Source organism: Halichoerus grypus, chromosome 6 (assembly GCF_964656455.1).
Source record: "Halichoerus grypus chromosome 6, mHalGry1.hap1.1, whole genome shotgun sequence".
NCBI classification, from domain to species: Eukaryota; Metazoa; Chordata; class Mammalia; order Carnivora; family Phocidae; genus Halichoerus; species Halichoerus grypus.
Genome location: NC_135717.1, coordinates 130,487,864 through 130,498,896, shown reverse-complemented (window position 1 = coordinate 130,498,896; position 11,033 = coordinate 130,487,864). Strand labels below are relative to the sequence as shown.

Below are 11,033 nucleotides of genomic sequence, written 5' to 3'. Positions count from 1 at the left end.
TGCTAGACATAGCCCAAGTGAGGTTAAATACCATCATCATCAACCTTCACTGACAAGCGCTTACTGTCCCTGGATCTGGGGATGCAAGAGATAAGCCATACTTATCCCTGACAGAGCTTAGAGCCTAACTGATGACTTACATGTACATATAGAAATGATACCAGACACTGAATATTGATGAACAAATGTTTGGACAATAAGTACTTTGAGGTGGGATAGATATGAATCCAACCTTAAGAGTTTTTTGTTTTTTTTTTTACCAGTCTCAGTTGTAGAATCTGTAAATAATATCTGACCCTATGTATTAAATTGATCTTCCACTACTAAACTATAATTTTCTTCTTGTATCTCTAGCCTTAGCCCAAAGTCTAACACATAGTAGGAATTTTGTCTCCCTGAGTTAAAATACTATCATTTTAACAGTTGTGAGCTGGAATTTCTTATCAACTATAATCTGCACTCATCTTAGGAGGATAATTGCACCACTGACTGTAATGTAATTATATGAGTACGATTCAATTCACACCCTAGTGTACAGGTCTTCTAGGTTATGCTTGTTAGAACAACCACATACATATAAAATGCTATATAAGATGCCATTAAAACAAAAAGCAAGTATAGCCAATGTTGTGGTCATTTCTATGTTGTCACAACCTAGGTCTTTTCCTATATACATATACCAGCTATCCTGGTTATAGCTGGGTTTGCCCTGTTCCTTTGGGGGAATCAAATCAATGACAAATGCCTTTCTCTACATAAGGTTGGTGGGACCAGATCCTGAAATAAGATTAAGACAAGAGGAAAGTATCAAGCAGTCTTCTTTATTTCAGGATGGAGGGTGAACCATTTAAGAGTAACAGGTGTGACAACGATATTTATTTTCTGGATTTTACTTCTCAAAGAGTCTGGAAAGAAGATTTGAGCAGCTCAGACTGGATTTCTATGGATAACCCCCTGGGGTGACTTGACACTGCCCTGCCTTCAGCCCTCAATTCCTTCACCTTTGAAGCTCCTGGGCCTGGGCCTCTCCTTGCCTTAGGAGAGACTGCCACTTGTCTTTGGCAGCTGGACAGTTCTGGAATGACTGCTGGCCACCCAGCCAAGGGACAGTGGCAGGAGCAAACATCTCAGCCTGATAAGACTGATTATGCAGTGGCAAGGAAAAAAAATCCTATCTTTCTGTTTTTTGTAGTTACTGTATTTCTCTGGCTGTGTGATTATGTTTCCAAGAGAAGAGCGGGAGAAGCTGGCAAGAACCAGTGTCCTCAGTTTGGGAGAGAAACTGCAATTCCTTCAGAGGCCAAAATAAACTGCAGGACAGAGAGAGTCGTAACAGTGCAGTGGTCGATCCCCAACAACTCGGAACCAGTAGTTACAGCCTCAGGGGTGAAATTCTTCAGTCCACACAGACACTCAGCAGGTGAAGACATCGGTATGATCTAGTCAGGCCCCCATCTTTGAGGCAGATGGATGTCATAACCCCACAGGGCAGACAGTTGCCAAGTGTCATCTGGAAGACTGTCAGTAGCCCTTCCTAGCATTATCCTTTTGAAATCACAAGCAAGCGCCCCCCGCCCCCCAATGTCTGGGCAGAATCTTCCAGGCTACAGAAAAGCTGTCCCCCTGCCCCATATCCATTCTTCCACCGATATTCTATGAGCTTATAACAGGGAAAGAAACTAATCATAAAACCCTTCTTATACTTGAAGACAGCGATTAAATATTCACTTAGCCAAGGTCTCCCTGCTTCATTTAAAACAAAAGAGGTTCTCCACTCACGCCCTTCCCACTCCACCAGAAGACGTATTTCTGGAACCAGGGCTGGCCATCCCGAAAGTTGCTATTTCCCTTAGTTGAGGGCGAAGTTAGCGAATCCCTGGCTGCGAAGTCTCAACTCGGGGGAGGGGGCGACGGCCAGGGCGGGGGAGAGCGGCGAGGAGGAGGAGGGACTAGAGGGAAGGACACTGCCCCCTACTTCATCGAGGTCGTTGCCTAAGCCGCTGGAGCCGCCGGGTTGGGTTTCGGGAGGGAGGAAGTGGCGGCCGCGGCGGAGCGGCCTGGGCTCCGCACCCGCGGCTCAGTGCCAGTTCGGTACCTGGCGGGCCGGGCGCGCCTCGCAGGCCGGCCGCCCGGGGCGCGGAGGGTGTGAGCGCGCGCGCCCCCTCCGTGCCCGCTCAGCCTCGCGCGCGTCTCGGGGGAGGCTCCGCCGAGAGGCGCCCGGGGAGCCCGCAGCCTCAGTCCTACCGCCGGCGGAGCTTTGTGCGGCGGCGGCGGCGGCGGCGGCTCCGAGTCCCACCTGCTGGTGGCGGAGAGACAAGGAAGGGGAAGAAGAAGAAGGAGGAGGAGGGGCAGGAGGCGGCGGCGCGAGCCCACCCCTCCCGCCGGCGCCCACCTCCCGGGGGCTCCGCAGTCCCCAGCTCTCGGCCTGCACGCGTTCCCCGCCCCCGGCCCGGCCCGGCCTCCCGTCCACGCCGCGGCGGCCGCTGCTGCAGCCCAGGCAGCCCGGCCCGGCCCGGCCGGCCCGGCAGCCGCCACCCGGAACCGCCGGCGAGTTTGAGGCGAGCGCGGGGCGCACGGCGCCGCCTCGATGTGCCCGGGAGCCGCCTCGGCGCCCCAGCCCCGCTGAGCAGCCCCGAGCGCGCAGCGGCCGGCCCGAGAGGGCGAGCGAGAAGGCGCGGCGAGTCTCGGAGAGAGGGGGCGAGCGAGCGAGGAAGAGCGAGCCCGAGAGCGAGCGCAGGGAGCGGACACCATGCCGGGCTGGAAGAAGAATATCCCCATCTGCTTGCAGGCGGAAGAGCAGGAGAGAGGTGAGTGAGGCGACGGGGCGGGGGAAGGCAGGGAAGGGGGGTCCGGGCCAGGGGCCGCCCCCGGTGCCTCCCTCTCCCCCAGCTCCCCCCGACCTGTCCACCGGCCGACGGGGGAGGGGCGCCGCGCCCTCCGGGGCCGCGGGCGGATAGAGGCGGCGCCGCGCGAACTGGAAGAGATTTCTTTGCGGGGGGGTGGGGGGGCGGGAAGAAGGGGAAAGAGGGAGGGTGCAGCAGCAGGGAACTTTTCGCTTGGGGAAAGATTTTTCGGGGGGGGGTTACGTAGGGGGTACTCTAGCTTCACCAGGGCCCGCTCGCACGTGGAGCCCCGAGCGCCTTTCTATGGGGTGGGTGCTGGTGGGGGGTCCTGCAGTGTTTTAAGTGACTTTTCAAACTTTCCTTCTCCCGCGGCCGCCTTCGCGGTGTCCCCGCCTCTGGCTGGGCTTCGATGGTGCTACGGTGCCCAAAGTTGCTGGAGATTCAGTGAGGAGGAGGAGCAGGAGGAGGAAGAGCTTGGGGGCGGGATGTGAGCGCTGCCGCAGGTCTCCGGAGGGGGAGGGGAGGAGGGGGAATGCTGTCCCTAGGCTGAGGGTCTGGGGCTGGGAGTGATGCCTGGGAGATGAGTTATGCCCTAGCGCAGTTCCCGCTGTCAAGTTAATACCGCAGGACTGCGGGCTTTTCATAATTACTGTCTATTTTCTTTTGTAAAGGCGGCTGTCCATGCCAGGTTGCTTGTAGACCTTTTGTGCTTCTGCCTGACAAAGTGTGCTGGGCACGTTGCTTCTAAGTGACTCGAGGAGAGGAAAGTTGAAGGCCCTTTGCACCTCAAAGGCTTGGTTCTGTTGAGGTCATGCCATGCTGTTTGGATTGTGCTGAGGTTGGCCAGGGAGTTCTGCTCGGTAACCTGGATATGATGTACTGAGTGCACCAGAATTTCCTATACAGGCCCCCCGGGGCTAAAGAGGTGTGCGCCGTGGCTGTGCTAGCATCCAGAGGGACCCTGGCTAGCAAGGGCCCCCAGGGTTTATTCCCCCGCTCCTCCCACCCCTGCCGGCCCTGGCTTCGAGGAAGACGCTTTAGAATTGGATGTGTTTCAGGATGCTGGGTCCGCATGGGCTGTGGCAGCAGTCGGCGCTGAGGTTAAACGGTGCTCTGTGGGTGGGTGAGTGAGGAAAGGAGGAGGAGGCAAATCTGGTGTGTGGAGAAGGCAGAGTTGTCAGGGGAGCTTAAATTTCAGCAGCTCGATGGGTTGGTATGGAGGGTGGTTTGGTTATTGGGCATGCCAAAAGTTTCAGGCTTTTGAAATAATGCTTATTACTGAAGAGCCAATGTACGATTTCCAGTTTTTCTCTAGGTGGCACAACCTGTCTTTGGTTTATATCCTGTTTAATGACTCAGGGAATTCATCCCTTTTTAACCACTTCCTTATTAGATATGTGCATTCATTTTCCAGCACTCTTTCTGGCAGGGGACCTTATGTTTACCCACTCAAAAGGCACCCCTGCTTTAGAAATGCCCCTGCTTTTCCCTTTAGTAAATCATATCTTAAAAGTTGCAAATAGTGGTACCAATAATTTGTACCCAGGTAAAAGCACTAAATGAAAGCATTCTGTCAAGCATGGAGTATCTGTCCTATCAACTAAATGTCACGATGAACTTGGTACTAAATGGATCTGTTTGCTAAAAAAAAACATTGCAGTACTGCCAACAAGTTTTATCTGAATGCTGAAATGGGTAGATTTTTGGATTGTGACAAAATGTACTTGTATGTCTTTTAGAAATATATGGTAACTTTGAAAGATGATCACCTAATCTGCTTGGTGGAGATAAGACTGAATTTCCTCCAGAATATAAAAATCTGAATCAGAAATTGGGTATTCTACTTTATCTTTTCCAATAGGAGAAACAGGGATGTTTGTCACTTGGTGTCTTTTTACACCTTAAGGATTTCTTCTTGCTTATATTATGTGATGCTTTCTAATTAGTATTGTTTCCGATTTGATTGTCACATTTCTTTTTGAGGTCCTGATTCATTGGGGATGCACAAATATATGTGGTTTCTTTCTTTTAAAATCTCCTACCTGGTGTTTGTGTTTCAGTTGTGTGTGTATGTGTGCACATGTAACCATACATATTTAAATTAACTGAGCTGCTGCATGATTTTTAATGCATATGTCAAAGGACACTCCTTGTAATTGGCTTATTTTTTTGGGTGAATATTATTGTAATGAGCAATGTTTTCTATTTGCATTTGTAATCAGCTTGTATTTAGTTTTTTTTCCCCTTGGAATTTATAACTTTAAATGGTTCAAATAGTTTTGAATTAGTTCTTGTTAAATATAAACAAAAATATTGAACTATCAGGTTGGTCAGGAAAATAATGAACATAGAGGGAATAAATGCATTTTAAATTTTGTCTAGGGATAAGATTGGCTAAAATTCCAATTTCTAATGTCTTATCATTAAATTCTAAGGTTGGTTGTGCTCATATAACCATTGCTTTTTCCACATTCCCCTCCCCCCCCACTGCAATTTACATTTAAACATTCTAAAACCCATTATGGAGACCACTCTAGCATAACATTTTTTCATGTAGATTTTGTTTAGGGAAATCTCTTCCTGAAACTTAATGCAAATTAATACAGACTGCTGCTTCATTAAGGACCACATATTTGAACAAGCATTTCTTAACATTATTCTTTAAAAAAAATGCTAATCTCAACTCAAAGATTTAGGGAAACTGCCTTCTTAGTATTATCACATACAAAGAGAGAGTTGGCCAATCTGTATAATTTCATGCCATACCTACACACCATTCATAACTTGGGTTCATCTTGAAGGCTTCTGTCAGGATGATATTGAGTGAACTATTGCTACTGCATGCAGTACTGAGCAGAGAAACTGTAACATATGGGTTGTTGCAGTTAATGCAGTCACTTCCAAATGACATGTTAAGATTCACCCACATACAATGACATACTATTTAAATTCAGGACACATTTCTCTGTCTTCCCCCTCCCCCGATTTTCTGCTTGAGCTGATAAACCCAATCCATTTAGAAGTCACCTAATGCACTTTTGGGTAAATGTTTTAGGAGAAGAGAAATTATTCTGTAAACTGTTTACTACCCCACTCGAATTAAATTAAGTAATGTATTAGTTGTTTTAATCTGCTTATTAGTTTATCATGTGTAATAGAAATATAGCTGTTAAGGAAAATCTCAGTAATTAATGATGCTTCCTTTGCCTTGTAGCTTTCCTTCTGATTTCCGTGGCTTTGGTTAGTAAATGTTCGTGTGTGTATGTGTGTGTGTATTCAACAGGGGAAAATGTATGCATTTTGTATAGCTCCCTTTCTCCTTGTGTTTCTGTTCTTAAGTTTTGGAGGTATACAAGTAAACTTGAGAACTTCCCTTTGGACTTCTGTAGAAATTATCATATCTGGGGGTTTGCTTCTGTTTTGTTGACTGAGTATTTGGATCTCTTTAGATACAAAGAATTTAGGTTTTATAAAATATCTATGAGAAAGCACAGGGGCTTAAGTAGCGTGCCTTTATTATATCTTTAGTCCGTTTCATTTTCCACACCTCAGATCTGGTGACCCTATTCTACACAACCTACTTATCAAAAATTCCAGTTTGAAATTTGACTTTTGACTGGGGAGTGCTGTGGGGAAAAGAGAAGAAATCAGAATGCATGGAGAGTCTGCTATGCGTTGGGCATGGTGTTGGACACTTCACATGCATTATTTGGTATAAGCCTTACCACATGCTTGTAAGGTAGGTATTATTATTTCCCCTGACAGATGAAGAAACTGATGCTCACGGGATGAAAAAAAAATGCCTAAAGTTAAAAAGCCAAGCCTTAGGGTACCAGTTTCTAAAGAGATAATGCAAAAAAAGAAGTTAAGTTACATTTCTTGAGATGAAATTTTTAGCATTATATATGTACACATACACACACACACATAGATAAAACATGGATTTTTTTGGACCTAATAAACTGACACTAATTCTTTCATCAAGAATTCATCAGAAGAGTTTTAGTTATATATAGTGAGACAAAGCTTCCAAAGTATATTTTGGGCTTTTGACAAACTGACCAGATGGGTTTATTAACTCTAACAATAAGGATTAAAATGTCAACATATTTTTAAGGAGAATTATTTGACTACACTTAAAGACAGTCATTTAAGAGAATGGCTTTTCCACCAAAGATTTGATATATATAATTCCATAGTTTTCCTTCTTTTCAAAGAGTATTTGCCATGAAGGCAAGAATGAACAAGAATCAGGTATTTTTCCTCACTGCTATGAACTGGGAAACTACTGTATCGTTAATAGCCATTGTGCATTTGCTCTTTTGCCAACATTTTATTTAATTAACGCTATCCATCTGAACTCTCAGCCTAGCTATCTATCAGAAGGCCCAGTAGCCAAACAAAGGGACTTCAGGTAATGCTTTCTTCTGCAGTAACCTGACTGGTTTTTTTCACCAAGAAAAAGAAGTATCAACTGAAGCTGGTAAAGGATATTGAGAATTGAATATCATATTGAGAACTGAATATTGAGAATTGAATTATAGCTGTTAGAGTAAATGTTGCATGATGGCTGATGGTTTAAGGCATTTAGGATCTGATCAGCTTATTTTCACTTAAATTATAATGGCAGTTTAGTAATACAAAATACAAAAGTATAGTAATACAAAGTAACATGTCTAAGAGAACGATATTCAAATGTAAAAACAAACCCTGGGTTTGAATCTCTTGTTTTATCTTTTATTGAAGTATATTTCTTTATAAATTCCAAGGTTGCTTAAACATAAATATAAAAACCTATCAATACAAATTTCCTTATTCAAGAAACCTACTTGTTTAGGCATGTGAGTGACCAAAGGGTACTGTCAGTTTTATGGGAAAGTTAATGTTCTTTAAATATTTCTGCCAATTAAAATGCACCTGATTGAATTTCTTACCGCCTTTCATTTCAACAGTAATTAAACTTTAAGCAGCAAATCAGGTGTTGAAAAGAATGTGAAGACAGGGTTAGTATCCTAGCTGGATTCCTTAGCTCTGCCCAGCAATGTGGTGGACAGCAAGGTACTTGAAGTCAAACAACAGTGGGTTTAAATCCCTTCAGCACTTCCTAGCTCTGTGGTCTTAAAGTTAAAACTTAAAAGTTCTCTAAGCCCTTGTATTCTCTTCTTGAAGATGAGGACAAATAACATCTACCTCATGGGAGGATTAAATGAAATTAACAAATGTGGAATTTATGACAGTACCTTTCGTGTAGTTCTGGGCTCAGTAAGAGCAACTCATTATTTTTATGATATCTTGATATAAATCTGTAAACTTAACACCTCAAGGTGTCCTGCTGATGAAATGATGAATTTTTATTCTCTAAAAACTTCATAAACTAGTAAAAAAAAAAGTCCAGCATTTTGTGATGTGAAAATCTGCACTAAAACACAGAATGTTAGGAAGGTGAGATTGTTGATATATTCTAGTCTGGCTGACATGAAGATGAAGAAACTCTGAAGGCCACTCTTTTCATACATTCAGCAAACTTTTATTAACCACTAACTGCCATGATGGGTACGGGGGATGAGAAAATCATGGTTTCCATGTTCAAGGAGATTATTATATATAGTTAGGGAGTCATGGATTTGACAAATAACTCAGTACAGCCTCTCTTCTGTAAAGATTAGTGCGGAGCAGAGAAGAGGGATTGACTGTGCTGAGGAGGTGGTACAGAGGAAGTGTTAAAAGACTTGAAGGAAGGAGTGGAACTTAGAAGGTTGGGCAGGGATGTGAGGGTAGAAATTTCAGGCAACGGGCATGGCATGATCCAAAGCATTGTAGAATAAAATATGCCAGGAACCCCTATTGGTTTCATAAGGGGCTTAAGTGTAGAATATGACCATACATATGGAGTGTAGGATATGAAATGCATTTCCCCATGAGGTAGGGGAGCTGTGTGGAGAAGATGAGACTAGAGAGGGCCAGATTTGGAAGGACTTTATATGTCAGATTGAAGAGTTCAGATTGTCTCCATCAGGTTTGGGTTAAGTAAAGGATTTCTGATAGAGAAGTGCAGGGATCAGATTTATATCTTGGAAGGATCACCCTGGAGGCAAGGAGAAAATATTGGAAAAGGGAGGGACTGGAAGGGGTGGGGTCACTAGGAGGCTATGCCCTGTTTCAGGCCATGCAGAGATACTCCGGAGGAGGATTTGGTACGCAAGTAAATGTGGGAAACTCGGTGGGGGCAAGGTGGGGGGCGGTGTAGGTCTCTGGTTTAGATCGTGATTAGAATCAGAGTCGTGTCTTGAAACCCAGTGCCTTGATACAGAGGCTGGTATTCTTTCTACCTCATATTGCCTTTATTTCCTCTTCACCAAGTTTAAGTAGGGAAAAAATGTAAACGTGATCTGATAGAACAATGTGAAAATAGAGGACTACCAAAGTGATTGGATCATGGTGATAGCTTAATGCGCACTAGTTTTTTTTTTTTTTAAATTATGTAAAATTCACATACTGTCTAATCCTAAAGGAAAAATAATTATTATTCTGTGCATTAATCCTCTATAACTAATACGGAATTTTAAGTGATTTTTTTTTTTTAATTGAAAGAGAAAAGTGGTAGTTACTATGTTGTGGAAATGTCTTTCCTAGTAATAGAATTGGGTGGGGTTTTTAATATTATTGTTTTCTGAAAACAGCTAAATGCTCTGTGAATAAAGTTTAAAAATGGTGAAATCAGAGGGGGAGATGAACCATGAGAGACTATGGACTCTGAGAAACAAACTGAGAGTTTTAGAGGGGAGGCGGGTGGGGGGATGGGTTAGCCTGGGGATGGGTATTAAAGAGGGCACGTACTGAATGGAGCACTGGGTGTTATACGCAAACAATTAATCATGGAACACTACATCAAAAACTAATGATATAATGTATGGTGATTAACATAACATAATAAAGGAAAAAAATGCTTCTTATATGGGACTCAAAATTAGAAAACTGGGGTTCAGATCCTCTCTTAGCCATATTCCTGATTGTTTGGCCTAGACACAGACTCCCCTCTGAACCTCCCTTTTCTCATCTCTGAAGGTAGGATGGTTCTTGGCATACACATGTCCTGGGGTTATGTTATGGGGGTAAAAGCTGTTATATTACAAAGGGGAGAAGTAAAAAGTAAAAATCTTAATTCTCAGGGCACCTTGTTGGCTTGGTTGGTAAAGCATGTGACTCTTGATCTTAGGCTTGTAAGTTCGAGCCCCCAGTTGGGTATTGAGATTACTTAAAAATAAAAAATATCTTTAAAAAAATTTTAATTCTCAGTCTTCCAAAATGAAGTTCGGCTATGTTTTGAGGTTTCTCCATTAGGCTCCCATTTGTTACAAAACAACTCAAATGATGCAACTAAATGACAACACATACAAAGCTGCACAGTCAAGACAACCTCTTTCCTGACTGCCCTCGGAAAAGTCCAGCTCGGATGCCAAGTAGACCTGGCCACCTGTGCCCTGTTGTTGGGTTTCTGCCTCTCTCCAGTCCGGGCTTCTGATCTCAACCCAGTATTCAAGGGACCATTACTTCTCAAATTGAAATCATGTATGGAACCTTTTTACGGGAGAAAAAATGTCTTGCAAATCTCTACTGCTGACCTCATTTTTATTATGCTACTTAAATATGTACTAACCTAAAACTAGGTGTAAACTCCTGATGCTTATAGCTCTGGTACAACCACAGAACCAAAATGAATTTTACAGATGAAATGCAAACAAAACTACTAAAAAATCAATAACTTTCAAATTAACGACATCTATTTCATGTGACTTGATATTGTTTGCCTGAAACTAAATTCGCTCTTGGAGTGTGGATATGGTGCTTGCTGCTGTGGAAAGTAAACTGTCACATGCTGCTTTGGCAAGTTATATCATCACTTTTTTTTTTTTTTTTTCCTGGCTGAACTCCTTTGGAACCTTGGTTTTAACAATCTGTTGTCACTTGGTCTTTCCTAGGCATGAACACATCATTTACACGTGAAGTCCTCCATTCTTATTGGTCTGTTTTGCATCAAAGTGATCCTAGATACAAAACCCAGTGTTGGCATTGCAGTTGGTAGCAGTGTTAGGCTGCATGCTGATCTACTTTAGTGCTTCTTTTTTTTTTTTTTTTTAAAGACTTATTTATTTGAGAGAGCGCCTGCACACAAGTGGGTGGAAGGGTGGA

General features: G+C 43.7%; 1 protein-coding gene across 2 annotated transcripts in view; it reads left to right on the top strand.

Moving 5' to 3' along the window:
- The first annotated feature begins 2,016 nt into the window (after positions 1-2,016).
- GRIP1 (glutamate receptor interacting protein 1) overlaps positions 2,017-11,033 on the top strand; it is a 660,303-nt gene continuing 651,286 nt past the window's right edge. For both annotated transcript variants that reach the window (XM_078076240.1, XM_078076238.1), the window contains exon 1: positions 2,017-2,807. In XM_078076240.1, the coding sequence (XP_077932366.1) occupies positions 2,750-2,807 (58 nt within the window). In that variant the 5' untranslated portion in view covers positions 2,017-2,749. The remainder of the gene's footprint in view (positions 2,808-11,033) is intronic.